The sequence below is a fragment of the Diadema setosum genome, chromosome 11, assembly GCF_964275005.1.
Source record: "Diadema setosum chromosome 11, eeDiaSeto1, whole genome shotgun sequence".
NCBI classification, from domain to species: domain Eukaryota; kingdom Metazoa; phylum Echinodermata; class Echinoidea; order Diadematoida; family Diadematidae; genus Diadema; species Diadema setosum.
The window spans coordinates 4,157,619-4,173,432 of record NC_092695.1 but is presented as its reverse complement, the minus strand read 5'-3'; the positions used below and the strand labels follow the sequence as shown (position 1 = coordinate 4,173,432).

General features: G+C 38.2%; 1 protein-coding gene across 1 annotated transcript in view; it reads left to right on the top strand.

The window, feature by feature from the left end:
* The first annotated feature begins 367 nt into the window (after positions 1 to 367).
* The window catches only part of LOC140234685 (copper-transporting ATPase 1-like), a 45,723-nt gene continuing 30,276 nt past the window's right edge, over positions 368 to 15,814 (top strand). The window contains exons 1-7 of the mRNA XM_072314720.1: positions 368 to 496; positions 4,644 to 5,955; positions 8,345 to 8,612; positions 9,857 to 10,019; positions 11,421 to 11,582; positions 14,048 to 14,127; positions 14,624 to 14,777. Coding sequence (XP_072170821.1) covers positions 368 to 496; positions 4,644 to 5,955; positions 8,345 to 8,612; positions 9,857 to 10,019; positions 11,421 to 11,582; positions 14,048 to 14,127; positions 14,624 to 14,777 — 2,268 coding nt within the window. The remainder of the gene's footprint in view (positions 497 to 4,643; positions 5,956 to 8,344; positions 8,613 to 9,856; positions 10,020 to 11,420; positions 11,583 to 14,047; positions 14,128 to 14,623; positions 14,778 to 15,814) is intronic.

Sequence of the window (15,814 nt, the reverse complement as noted above, 5' to 3'; positions counted from 1 at the left end):
GTTTTCACAAGGCTCTTGTATGATTGATTTCCTCGGGTTGTATGAGGGAAATGTAAAAAAAGAAAAGAAAGAAAGATAACTAATGAAGAAATGGCTTCAAAACCCTTTACTTGCCCAATTCTGGCATTTTTTTTTGTCACAATGTTTCACAACACTTGCCCCCTTTAATTATCACTTGCCCTGGGCAATCAGGCAAGGACTTACTGTATATTGCACCTTGATCTTTAAAAGACAACTCGTCTACGTTGTACATTAAGTCCAGGAGTGTACCAGTGAATTTGCAGACCTACATTTGTATAATGTCCATGAGATGCAATACAGTGTATGTTTTACTTACTGTCGGACACTATTCTCATTTTAGATCACCATGGCGACAGAGAGTGGAGGCCATCGTCTGCAAGTTGCTGTGATAAATGTGGATGGGATGACCTGCAATTCTTGCGTCAGGGCCATAGAAGACAAAGTAGGAGACTGCAATGGTGTTCATCTTGTTAAGGTAAGGCCGCTCTTATCAATTTATGCATCAGCAATGACGAGAACAGCTGTTACGATAGGGTCTCGGCCCTGATGCAAGTTCTTTACCTCCTTCAGGACGAGTCCCGAGTATACTCGGGCAACTGTCTAGATGGGAAATGCGTGTTGTAACAAAATCAAACCGTCAGATTAATACTCTACAATTCTACAGTGTAGGTACAGTTGTGCATCAGTTTTCCTCTTTCTTTTCTGAACCTGAACAGAAATGAGGCGTACACTTTGCAAATGTATGATTATTGACATGTATAATGTACATTATATTACTGCATAATATTCTTCTTTTAGATTAAATGAACTTGCAGATCAAAATAAAAAAAAAAAGAAGAAAATGATATCGTGTATTAGATTCAGAGAACTGCTAAAAAGTCTGCAAATCATATTCATCATGGTTTTTCCTGTGCATGACCCACAATCAAATTCGCATCAACCATACAAATGCACTATAGTCTGCACAGTGTGTTTTTGTCCGTGCACACACTCTACTGGTGTACGCATCAAGAGATCTATACAAGTACACATTGAATGATGTACAAAATTTTATTGGTTAAGTGTTGTCCTTGAAAATATTTTTGTACTCTTCCCCACACATCAGTAATGATCAATGCCAAGTTTTATGGAACGGCTGCTTAGGGAAAGAGAAACAAAAGGCGGGGGGGGGGGGGGGGGGGGGGGGGGACAGTGTGTACTGTAAAGGCAAACATACAGTACATGCAAAAGAACAGAGAGAGAGAGAGAGAGAGAATGTGTACAATGTATTGTAGGCTAGCATGCGATATACATGTTTAATAGGAGGCAGCTTTTTCAGCCATAAATCAAAATTGATTTGTTAAAGGCTAGAGGGATGCTTTTATCTAGGTGGGATCTAAAAAGTGGATAGATCAAGATAGGGTCATATAAAATACTTGTATGTCTTGAAGGATACCAATGCTTATATGGTTGGATTTACAGATTAATCACAAGTAGCTGTCCATGGAAGTTCATGTACACGTAAGTTGTAGATCTACATGTATACACGCATCATGTCGCTACATTGACCTTGCATCACAAAACCAACAAAAAGTCGCCAGACATGAATTAGTTATGGGCAAATTCTGAATGAGCAGACTTTTAGCTTTAAAATGATACTGGTGACTCAATTCAACTGGACTCGCTTAACCTATGTACATGTCTAAATATTGGTAAATAGAAATATTGGCAAAAATAAAAATATTGTTAAAAACATATATTACTTGAAAAAAATATATTGATAAACAGGCACACACCAAAAAAAAGGTGTATTTAGTGAGAAAAGAGACTGAAACTTCGGGTTTACGGTATAGCACTTGATATTACCAAGCCATGCTAGCTGTGCAATGAATAGGACAAAAAAACAAAAACAAAAACCCAACAATAACAACAACAACAACAAAAGGTGAAAAACACTCTACAGTGTACATTGTTGTAGCATCAGCAATGAATGGATACATTGTGCTCTAATGATGCGTTCAGTCCATGACTAATACCAACCGTCAGGGCAGTATCCATTTTAAGTGTGTTAAATCCAGAGGTGAAAGTGAAGAGTGTGTGTATTGAAAATGAGTGTGTACAAGTATAAGGGGATTTTGAAGAAATAAAGAGGGACTCTAAGACATACATTGTAAACTAATTACCACTAATCTGACTATTAATTATACCAACAGGTGTTCTCTGAGACAAACTGAAAATCACAGGTCCCCATCTGTTTTATCATCCCAAACTTTGAAATAATGCTGACGAAGAATTGCTCATGATTTCAGTAAATTTGAAAAACTCAGGATTGATTACAAGTTGGTTAAACTCATTTCACCCATTTTGTGTCTCACATGATATTAGGGTGTGCCACTTTTTGTTGGTTTTGTGATGCATGGTGATGAATATTATCAATGACTGGAGATGAGCAAAAAAGTGGGGGATGAAGGAAAACCAATAATTTGAGAAAGAGCTGAAAGGGACTGTACAGTACTGGTTGAGGTGGGGATTCAGGTTTCAACATTCCTAAGTGAGATAATGAGAAACATTATGAAAGAGCATGAAGAAGGATTCAATGTTTATTTGATGAAAATTGGTTTTCAAATGACCAAGAATACATGTATATCAAACAAAAATTGATGATAATAAAAGGTGACAGGCCACACCTTTTATCAGGATCTCTTTTTTTCACTTTGTTTTTGGATACATGTATCTCAGCCATTAAAAAAAAAAAAAAGATTTTCATCAAGTAAACTTTTGATTCCCCTTTTAGAATTGCATGCTCTTTGATACAGTGTACCTCATCAGAGTGGTTTCTGAATATCTCACAAAATGTTAAAAGCTAAATCCTCACCTCAACCAGAATATTACTGGGAATACACAAAGTGATCAATCATGTTCCACATTGTCCGCAATCCCTCAGGTACTGTGCTTCTCTGATGTAAGCTTGTTTTAATGCCCTGACAGAAGATAACAAACGTGCATGTCACTTTCAAATGTCAAAGGTTGCAGTACCAGCGATGTGGTCTGTGATCTTTAAATGGTGCAGACACTGTCTTGGGGTAAAAAGAAGAAGATAATATTCAGTTATCAGCAGTAGCACAGAGCTACATACCAAGTCTCACGCATTCTGAGTGAGACTCAAGCATTTAGGGGTCGTCTCACAATCTCACGCATGGCACCCATTTTTCTTACGCATCGGGCAAAGTCTGCAATTTGGGCCCATAATAAGGAGCATAGCTCAAAGGATAAAAGTGATAGTTACAATTGAAGGTATATTTCCTTTTGTCTTTCAAAATAAGTAAAAAATAGTCACTTAAGTATGCACCTATTTAAAACGCACCATTAAGAGCTAAAAATTGAAAAAGCTCGTACCGTGGGAGGCAAGGGGGGGGGGAGAACCCTCCCACACCCTCGCTTGTGCGCACATTCCCTCGCCGAGATGAAGAGTCATGACAATCTCACTCATAAGAATTTTTTGAACTTGACATCCCTGGTAGCATCTAGCCTGGGTATACAGTTGTATGGTATTTCATGGTGAATGACATCATACACTTTACACATCAACTGAATCCACACAAATCCTAGTATGTGTGATTGTACCAAGGAGGTCTCTCCCCATCTCCTTGATGGTACTACAGTATGTAAGCTGTTTAGTGCTGCATACAATGTACATCAGGCTAGGCAGTGTTTCTGTTTGTACAGATACTCCTCTTTCTCCCATTTATCTGATGCATAGTTTTGTCAGTAGCCAAGTAAACACCTGAATGAAGTCAGAAATCGAGATTGTCTGATAATGTTTTGCTTTCCCAATGTGCAGTGGAAAAAGCCATGAGGAAAGAAACATCTTTTATGCATATTTGTTTTGATTTAAGAGGCAATGCTTTGACCAAATAAATACAAGTCTCAATTAATATCATGAAGCAAGTTGTGATCTAGGTTACAGTGTATGCTTTAAACTGAACATGGAATGCAAAGCAATTGTTGCATGCATACATTGGTGTGCACATTTTATGGCATTTGATTGGGGATTCCAATATATGTGATTTTTTTTTTTAATATATATTGAAAGAGCATTATTTTTAATACCAGAACGAGACACTAGTACTATTGAATGTAATTTCTCAGTATTTGACAGGATATTTTGAACCAGTACCTCCCAAACTACAGTGTATGATGCCTCCCTTGCTGTGTATGTAATTGTGTATTTGATTTGAGAATATCCATTGAAATCAGTCAATACTCTATAACCAGGGAGGTGAGACCCCACCTCCCTGCTATAACATGTGGCATCACTTCTAAAAATATAAACAAAATAGAGCCCGACAAATGTTAAACGTAATGACACCAATCGTGACCACAAGGAAATGTTAAGGTACATGAAGGAATCCTGTTATTATCAAGAAGTTTTGAGGGGTAAAGTCCACTTTGCATTCTAGTGTCCACCCATCGTGCTATAAAATGTTAGTGTGACAAGCGTATTCTAGTCAGGCTGTGATAAGGTGTAATTAACTGCAGACATTCGGTACAAGATTGATAGCTAAACACACAGCCGCAATAGGGGTAATTTCATCAGTGTTTTTTCTTGTCATTTTCTCTATTGGTCTTTGTGCCATTTTCAGGTATCCTTAACGGATAAGCAAGCACTTGTATCCTTTGAACCCCACCATATCGATCCTGCATTGCTGCGAGAGGTTATCTACGACATGGGTTTTGAGGCCAGCCTAGATAATGCCGATCACCAGCATCTTTGTGGCATTCTATCAATCACAGGGATGACATGCGGATCATGTGTACAGTCAATAGAAGGCAAGATTGGGGAACTTGAAGGAGTGCGGAAGATAAGCGTGTCACTCGCCCAAAGTCAGGCTGTTGTTCTGTTCAATGCCAGAGTCATCACTCTGGAGAGGATTACCGAGGAGGTGAATGGTATGGGGTTCCAAGCAGCTGTTCTTTTGAGTGATGAAACCATGCCTGGATTGAACAGGAAGACATCTAGTGAACAGGATACGGACATCGTTGCTATTCGTATTGAAGGAATGACATGCAATTCTTGTGTAAAGTCCATAGAAGGCCATGTGGGTACTCTTCCTGGTGTGAGAACAATACAAGTGTCTCTGGACCGCCAAGAAGGGGTGATTACTTACGACTCATCCCTGACCAACCCAGAAACATTGAGGGAAGCCATTTACGATATGGGCTTCGAGGCAACACTTCCTGCTACCAGCCAGTCAGTCAATAGCCCAGTGCTCGCAATGGTCATCATCGGTATCGAGGGGATGACATGCAATTCTTGCGTGCGCTCAATTGAAGACAAAATAGGATCCCTAGCAGGAGTTCGGAGCATCAAGGTCTCACTGCAGGACAAAATTGCTGATGTGAAGTATGACACATCAATAGTGAAGGCTGAGGAGATTCGCCTGGCAATATATGATATGGGCTTCGATGCCACGCTACCGCACAGCGATGACGATGATGAAAAGGATGACGACATCCAGACAGCAGTTCTGCGTGTGGAGGGCATGACGTGCAACTCGTGTGTAAAGACAATAGAGGGAACGATGGCTGACCATCCTGGACTTACCTTCATCAAGGTGTCACTGGAAGGGAAAACTGCAGAGGTGACCTTTGACCCTAAGGTCACCACCGTTCTTGCCATGCGAGATGCAATCTACGATATGGGATTTGACTGCTTCATGCCCGAGCCGTCACAAGAAGACATCTTTAAGACAGTGGTTCTCAGTGTAAAGGGCATGACGTGCAACTCTTGTGTGAAAAGTATTGAAGGAAATCTGTCGGACAACCCTGATATCAAGTCTGTGAAAGTGAGCCTTGCTGATGAAAATGCTGTCGTGACCTTTGATCCTGTTCACATTACTCCGCAGCAGCTGCGAGACATGGTGTATGATATGGGCTTTGATGTCACAATTCAAGGTAACAGTGTAAAGAAGTTTTTGGTTTTCAATTATATTATGGTCTATGCAATTATTTGTCTGAACCATGGGAATGGATTCAAATATTTTATTGGACATGTACATAGTACAATGTATGTACATGTACAATGTAATTCACCATGAATCAGTGGAGAAAAGCTGTGATCACTTTCCTATTGTAATTTAGATTCTGTCCTTGAAATGTAGCATTTTGCAAGTTGTTTTTTTTTCACGACTCAAATTTGAAATTGTGATGAATTTATTTCAATCATGGGAGTGGGGTACAATGACACATGTGTTTCTTGATGTGAATTTTCAATTACGGTACATTCACGTGTACATCGTGTATATTCATCACAATTCACATACTTTGCAAATTGCAAGTGGCATTCAATGCATACACTTGTATGTAGTAAAGACGAGCATTGTTGCTTGCATTTTAATTTTGTGAAATGAAATTTATGCACATGAACATTCCTCATGTTACAGTATAAGAAATGTGTTGTCAACCCCAAAGGCAAGGACAGTTCACATTTTAAGCTTTAAGATTGCCAGACCCTACAGTTTGTATTTACTTTGTATGTTTAAAGATTTCATCCTCCCAAAAAGTCTGGACGGTGTATCACACTTTTTAGATTTTTTTAAAAAACCTTTGCAACATTAATTATTTGTTATTACAATATGTTTGCATTGTCTACCCTGTATATCAACAGCTGTATCTGTTTTGATGGCAGAGAGGAGTTAATCAAAATGAAAGTCTGTTATGTACAGTGTACCGATACACATTACTGTAGTACAATAACATTTGATTAATTGCTACAATACACATACACTGTACTTCATCACAATCTGGTACACAAGCTCGGTAGCGCTCCATTTTTGGTATGCATGGTGGTACAATGTAACTCAAGAGAGGGGGATGTGTCAGACTAAATCTATGATGTACAATGTACAGCTGTAGATCACAAAGCTGTCAAAAACATGTGCAGTACTGCATCTGTTGAATGATATGAGAGAAATACTGTGAAGGTACAGAAAAAAAAAAATTACTAACACTGTTGCATCCATAGATACTGTGTGTGCTCTAGTACTCAAACTTGGAATGTTCATTTTATGGTGTATTAAAGGACAAGTTCACCTTTATCTAGACACGTGAATGCAGCAATATTAGTAGAGCACATTAGCGAGAGTTGAAGAAAATGGGACGATTCAGTTTTTGAAGTTTCTGCTTGCTCACTGCTGGATGAGAAGATGTACGTATGTGTACTACACCTTGTGATGTCGCATGTGTAGAACGATGTAAGAAAATAAAGAAAATTCAACATGTTTTCACTTTTCTCGCATAATAAAAGAACACTTGATTTTCCTCTTTCAGAAGGCAGGGGGAATGATATTATCCATACATCAGTGACAAGTAAAGGAACTGTGCACTTTCTTCAAAAAATAAAAAAAAGTTGCCAAATTCTCTTTATATTTTCCTTTATATCATTCTATGCATGTGACATCACTCACTCCCGTCTGTAGTCATTTCATCCAGCAGTGACTGTGCAGATGCTTTGAAAATTCATAACTTCTGAACAGATTGTCCACCAAACTTTCACTGAGTTGTTCTACGGATATTGCTGCATTCACTCAATCCACATTTATATGAAGGTGGACTTGTCCTTAAAGCCTTACAATGTATGTATGAATTTCACACTTGACTGTATTCATACAAAAAATTGAACACACATGTGCACACACACACACACACACACACACACACACACACACAAAGCTTCGTGTACTTGATTGTACAGTACATATCAGATTTTGTACAAGAGAAGACTGATCTGGATGAAAGTGCATTTCACTTAAATTGACCTGGCAACCAAAACGCTTTATAATGCTTTTAAATAAGTTTCCACTTTCTTCATTATTTTATGGGACATTTTGCTTGGTATCATAATGATGAGTGTTGTGAAGTTTGATTTTTTATATATTTCTCCTTGTGGAAAAAGGCATTTAATTTTACAGGTACAGGTGCAGTAAACGATAATGCAGTGTAACATGACTATTAAATCTCTGTGAACCATGGAGATGGAGTTTGCATTTCAAGGCTTGACAGTACCAATAACTTTTTCTCTTGGTGGCCTGACAATGAAATATAGTGACCTGATTTGGTCACCAAAATATACACTGTATCTTTCCATAAAAAGTGGTGGCCCAACATCTATTTCTGGTGGCCCCTGTCAAGCCTTGCATTTCGAGTACAAATGTACTGTATGTATGGTACATGTACATTCTACACTGTAGGGCCTACAGTATGTTCAATGTTGAGAGTGAATGTGTGTTTGTTAATATCTTTTATCTCTGCTGGTTATCTTTGATATTATTTCTACTTTGCACAGATGCTTGCCAAGTTTTGTCTTCACCCCTCAGCAGTCCTCCCGTCACACACAGTCCGCCAACACATGCCCTTAGCTCAAAGCAGGGACAAGGTGAAGCGCCCTCGCCCAGTAACAGTACCTCTCGTGGGGCTTTCATGAGGGAAATGTCCCAGGAGCCGACCCCTGCCGAGGAGGGCACAGAGAAGTGCTTCCTGCAGGTCACAGGAATGACCTGCAGCTCCTGTGTTGCTTTGATTGAAGGCAGGATGGCCAAGCAAAAAGGTATTAAGTCACATCATTGACTGTTTTAATTGCTTTGTGATGATAAACAGTGACACATTGTAAGAGAACAGGCAGTCAGTGATAAAAATCTCCTGTGTTGCCACTTTTGTTTAGTAAATGTTTTAATAGGGTTTTGGTTGTGTGCTGTCTGTGTCTATGTTTGATTGTTTGTTTGTTATTTTTGGTCATGAGAAAGAATGTTGGCTTTAATTACAGCATTTGCAGCCCTCATCAATGTGCCATCGCTGAGATTGTTTAAAGTTCACTTCTGAAGTAAAAGGAAATAAGATAAAATGAAATAAAAATAAAAAACGGATTAGAGGAGTTATACCTGAGGTGATTACAAATACCAACCATATATTTCAGTGTGGAGACTTCCACTGCGACCATATTACTTTAAAACTGACATCAAGAAAAGAGAGAGATTTTTGGATCGTTTAGCAAAATATAGACTTTCAAATGACATTATACAACCATGTGAGGGAGGAATATAGGTGCATGCATGCATGTGCAGAGTTTGCATGTTGCAGCCAGTGTAATGTATGTGCAGTTTATATATACATTGGGTAGAAGGTCATGTTGTGTCATTATTTTGTTTTTGTCGTCGATGAATAGTATCAAAATAAACAAAATTCAAGTGTTGCTGGTAGTAATCAGTTGTCATGTGTCCATGCAAATTGTTTTTATGACATCGAAGCAAATTGTTTTTATGACGTTGAAACAAGCATGCTTGAAATGACCCAATGAGAGCACAGCTTTATGTACATTCTAAGTACATTCTCCCGTTCCATGCAGGCAGTAAGGGAAATATTATCACTTAAATGGTGAGATCAATTATCCCATAATATTGTACCCACCCACTGCTGAATTGGGAGGGCTTCTGAAGAATAAAAACCATCATACAATGATGTTTGTCTCTAAACACCACATGATCCGGATGAGGACCATTTGCACACCTTTAAAAAAAATGTGACTTCAAATTTCTGATCTAACTTGGTCTAAATTGCAGAGGTCAAGGGTACAATTTGTATTAAAAGATTGAAAACCTTGTAAATTGATTTCACGCAGCCTGGAGATAAACTACTGTTCATGTATGGTGTTTTGAATTTACCTCACATAAGTGTATTTACAGCATAGGGTAAATTCCTAATTTGCAAACTGATATTCTCAACAGTGTGCACATCTAGTTGCCAGCTTTCCTGCTTCAGATCAAACCATATCTTGTGTTTATTTTCATTCGCAAGGCATCAGGACCATTTGTGTGTCCCTCATGGCACAGAAGGCGGAGGTCACCTACGATCCAACCGTTCTGTCTCCATCTAAGATAGCAGACCAGATACAGGACCTAGGCTTCAATGCTGCTGTCCTGCTTGATGAGGAGCAGAAGCACAAGGAAGGCATAGTGGAGCTACAGGTTAGTCTCTCTTCAAGGCAGCTTAATTTCTAGAGTCTATTCAGTGCAATCTTGTAGAGGTGTTATGGAATTTGTTCAATTTTATGTACATGTGGATACAATGTAGAAATGAAGCATGTTAGAATTTACAATGTACTTGCTAGAACACCAGGGGCCTGTTGTGCAAAACATTTAACATTCATTATCGGGTATCCAGAATTGAAAACTCACAGTAGTACATGATGCTGCCATTAACTTCTGATAATACAGGAAAAATCCTGTTGAAAATCAACCCAAGTGTTTCTTAGGTTAAAGGTTTCATGCAACTAGAACAGACCAGCTTGGCTGCCAGCCATTACGAAAAAAATCATCCATCAAGAGAGAATTAGCAGTGATGTGAAATCATTGATTGATCACACCCCTTGACAAATCAGGGTTTACAACAGGTGTGATGGTGTACATATACAGCAAGTTTCAGTGTGTGTACTACATGCGGCAGGAAAAAGGTATGTGCATTGTGTGGTGAGATTCACATTCAGTAAGTAACCAGGAATGCGTTTGGTATGTGGGCAGCACAAAGTGCAGTGACCCATGGTATACATCTATAGACAGATGAATGGAGTTCAGCAGCCCCCCTTTTATCTAAAAATAGAACATAATGCTGTTCCAAGAGTTCATTGTAACCAGTCAGGACATCTGATATTGATGTGGATTTGTTGTTGTTTTGTTTTGGTTTTCCTTTCTTTTGGGAGTAGATTGTTCATGCCTTTTTTTAAATCTGTTAATGAGTTTTTTGGGAGGTCTTTTTTTTTTTTGGCAACATTTCCAATTTTATAGTGAGAATTACTGCTAGGGATGTTGTTATTCTGGTGTGTCTGTTTTATTCAAATATTGACATTAATACATGGTGCAAACTGGAGTAGTCACATGAAAGTGTTCCAATGTTACAAGCCTATAATTGTTTTGTTTTTTTAATTGCATACTTTGTGAAAAGTTGATGTTTGTCGAATATATTTTATTTACTGTATACGCCATATATTTAGCGAGTCTAAATTTTTTGCGAATCGGGACTTCCCGATGATTTTGCAAGTGGCTGAATTCGCGATCGTGGAGTACTGAACTGAATGGAGAGATAGATGTGTGCATCATGTTCATATCGGGATCAGAGTCATTATTTTCGCGTTTCTTTAATTTCGCGAATAGCACTCGACTCGCGAAATTCGCGAAAATAAAAACCTCGGGAAATATTCGGCGTATACAGTATTACAGTACATAGTTTTCAAAATGATCTTAACCCGTTGAGGACGAGTCCCGAGTATACTCGGGCAAGTGTCTATGGGAAATGCGTGTTGTAGCAAAATCAAACCGTCCTCAACGGGTTAAAGATCTCTGTTCCATCTGAACTGTACTCCATATTTCCAGATATCTGGCATGACCTGTTCATCCTGTGTGCACCTAATCGAGTCAACCCTTGTGAAGCAACCAGGCGTGAAGTCAGCAGCGGTTGCCCTGGCAACCAGTAGGGGTCACTTTGAGTTTGACCCAAGTGTGACAGGACCTAGAGACATCATCAGAGCTATCAAGGTGCATAGTTTCTTCACAGATTTTCATTGCCTGTTTCTCTTTATCTTTTAATAGCCACTCAGACATTGCAAATATTGCACATGGTAGGTCCTACTGCTGTCTCTATTATTCATATAAAAAAAAAGACATCTTGCAGTGGTTTCTGGGGGACACTTAATTTTTGTTTTTCATGTATCATCGTCAAGTGTGGAACGTTTGCAAGGATTGTGGTTTGTGATTAATGGTTTCTGTCTTTCATCAGGAAAGAAAAGGAATAAAAGACATTGACTCAGTAATGTTAAGAAGGTTGGTTGTCAATGGACTCAACATGAGAGCTAAACTTTAGATCTGAAACCTAACATATCAGTGCATGTAGAGCTTGTGTGTATGAATAGCTACCGATTTTCCCACATATCATAATTGCAAACAGCATTAAGTGAGCATAAAGTGTATTATCAGAACCATTTACAAAGGTACTAGTATATGAGTTGGAGTTTTCTATTTTGCAAATAATGTGTATGGTGTGTGTGTGATTAATGTCTGTGTATTTGTGTATATAGTTGCAGGGATTAATTTTCCAACTTGAATGTGATAAGCAATTTCAGCTGATGTATGATGTTTCAAATGATAAATTATGCATTACAATGGAAGAAAACTGCTGCGCAAAAGTTTCTGTAGCAGTGATAGAAAAAAATGCTTGGCAAATTACGATGCGATACCAGGAAAAGTATTCCCTGATTTGGCATATTTGTGTTTGTTGTGCGTCAGATCAGATGTTTGTACTTTCTTTTTTTTTTATTTGAGATTTTTATGGATTTGGTTTACCATTGCTGAAGTCACTTGAATGTTTATTATTTAGTTTTCATACAAAGGTGGGGTTTCAGACTTCTTAATAAATATTCTGAAAAGAACAAAATAAGTGTTAAAATTCTTAACAGCAGAGCTACAAAACTTGTTTGATATTTTGTCATGGATTTTGTTTACCATTGCCGAAGTCACCAAAGATGTCTATTATCATTTAATAGTTTCACTCAAGTTGAAGTTTCAGATTTCTCGTAAGTGTAAATATTTTGAAGATAATAAAATGGCTGTGTGGATTCTTAATGGTATTGTTACAAAACTGAAGATGTTGTGATTGCCATCGTATCATGCACTTTCAAATTATCTGAAAAGAAAATATCGCTCATGAGCCATTGGCAAAGTTCCAACATAACCCTTAGAAATGGTAGGGATAGACATTGAGGAAAGGAAAAGTGATGGTAGACCAAAGAATGACATGAGAGGAAAGTAATGAAATAATTTCATTTTTAGGCACAAAATGAACAAATCGTCGTGCGCATGGCAGATTGTCGTTAGCGCGCTTCCGTGCGCATGGCAGATTGTTGTTAGAGCACTTCCGTGCGCATGGCAGAATGTTGTTAACCCTACGCGCACTCCCACACCCTAACGACAATCTGCCATGCGCACTCCCACGCTGTAACGACAATCTGCCAGGCGCAGGGAAGCGCGCTAACGACAATCTGCCATGCGCACGACGAAATATGGATGTATTTAGTTTGATACAAAACCTGATTCATTCTCTCCTATCAGTAACCAAATAAGCAACTACGAATTAATGTTAGTTGGAAGTAAGGATGAATTTTCTTTAACCCTATTCTAACGGGGGGGGGGGGGTCAAATTGACTTGACGTTTCACGCCACGATTCCGCAACGCGCAAAGATTTTGCCGCGTCGTTTCATGACTTTTTTCATTTAAGTCTCCCGCATATTTTGACACCAAATTTGCGACGTCCAGGTACACCGTTCTGAAGTTATGCAATGTTTTGCATGATATGCATGTCAACCCGAAAACCGCTCGAAATCATGATTTAATTGATATAAATTAGATTATTTCAACTTTTAACCATTGAAATAAATCAATTCTATTGTAGATAAGCTTGAAAAAGTGTCTCCAACAAATTTTGGCAAAAAAACAATAGAAAACAAAAGATTGAAAAAACAATAAAATACATAAGAAATTAACAAAACAATAAAAAACAAAAGAAAATGATTTTGATTGCGCTATTTTTTTACAAGAAAATTGTTTGATGTGTCTTGAGAAACTCTGACACAAAAATTTAATAATCCTTCAGTCTTTTTGATGGAGTTACAGGTGAAAATATGATTTATGCGTTAATTTGCATAATTAATTTATCAAAAAATATGAAATCAACATTTTTCTATTGTATGACCATGTAATCTTGTAGTTGACATCCAGCTCTATGTTCAGGCAAAATTTTGCGGCGATCTCGCAATTGGCGGCCGAGATCTGAAGGGGGGGGTTAATTGACCCCCCCCCCCCCCCCCCCCCCCCGTAAAAACTTGGTCTCAAATAGCCCAGTTGGAATAGGGTTAAGGGTAGCAGTCAGACATTAAATTTTGACTTTGAGAATTGATTATTATTTTCTTTTCTTTTTTTTTTGTGTTTTTTTTTTTTTTTTGTTTAGGATGCTGGCTTTGAGGCTTCGATGATACCAAAAGATTCAAATGTTCACTCCAGCGTGGATCACTCCCAAACTATTAACCAGTGAGTGGAATAGTGTGTTTTGTTTTGTTTTGTTTTTGTTGCTTGTTGAGTTGTATGTATTTTTCTTCACATCTGGATGAACAAGATCAACACATTTATCATGAAAAAAAAGTACAGAATCTCATCCTGAATCATTTACAATTGTATTTTTAAGTTATTTAACAAATATAATCTTTGTGCTTTTCAATTTGATACTTCATTATCAAAGTAAAGACACAGCTTGGATGCTAGGTGTGTTTGTGTGTGTGAATATTGCTGTTCAGCCTTTCAATTGGAAATCAATATATTTGCAGCATGAAATTTTCACAAAATTTAAGCTGATGGCCTCATTCTTGGCATAATATTTTTGCAAATTGCGAATCTTGGCTCTCGCGAAATGAAGATGCACTCCAGCATTCCTCGTTTTACAGTATTGACACAGTATTGTGAAGTTATTCTTGTACTTTTCTTTGTCTTGTTTGTGCACATGTCAATATGCTGATCAATCTTCTTCTAGGTGGAAACGATCTTTCTTCATCTCGCTCCTCTTTGGTCTGCCAGTGATCGGTATCCTCCTCTATGACATCATCGCTCATCCTCTTCCTGTCTGCATCTTCCCAGGCGTGTCCGTGATGAACCTCCTCCTCTTTCTCCTCTGTACACCAGTGCAGGTAATAAAGTCATCAAGGATTCCATAAGATAGGGGATGCTGTGGCATAATGGATAAGACTCCTGACTCCCAAAAATTGCACATCGTGACTTTACATGAGGACTCAAAATGGGTGAAGTGGGTCAATCATGTCAATTTGTAGTTTCTATATTTCCTGAAAGAGCAATTCTTCTTTTACACTATTCCCAAGTTTGGGATCATGTAAAGAATATTAGCTGTGGTTTTGCAGCTTTTCGTGGGTGCTTTTTTTTCAAAGAAGAGTGTGATTAGGTTTGACTAGAGGTCCCTTTCATTTCTTAAAAGCCCTTTCAATACAAATTCTTCACTTTGAACTCTAATAGCTTTTGAAAGAAAAGAGCTACTGCTTTGAGAGGTGTGATCAGTCATGCATAACGTGCTAATGGACATGCACAATTGCAGGGTAATCTGATAATCCCTTCACTGCAGTTGCCTCAGAGTTTTTTCGTTCCATCATTACACACAGCACAGCACTTAAAAAGACTCTTTAAACCCGTTGAGAACGGTCTGATTTTGCTACATACACGTTTCCCATAGACCCCTGCCCGAGTATACCTGTACTCGGGACTTGTCCTCAACGGGTTAACTCCAGATCCTCTTTTTCTCAGCTAGCACTTTGCAAGAGTGCATACTTTCTTTCCATTATTTAGGTACACTAGGTTAGGAATGTCTGTTTGGAGTTACATGTGTTTTTATTCCTTATTCTAAAGCTTTGAGTCTGCTTTTTTTAATGTCTGCCCTGTCAACTTTTTTTCTTGTTTTTGTAATGTAAGGTCACATGATTGTTTTGGTTTGATTATAACATATTTGATTTTTTTTTCCAAACAAAACATGCATTTTAGAGCAGATCACACTCCCAATCTTTGCTGATAAATACTGGATCAAGATTATGTGAGAAAGTGGTATCTTAAAAGTTTGCAAATATTTCCAAATGCTCACACAGTCCATATGACTGCATTTAAAACTTGATCTTCGGTCTTTAATAGTCTACAGCTGTTGGTTGTTTGCAAATATGCGAAA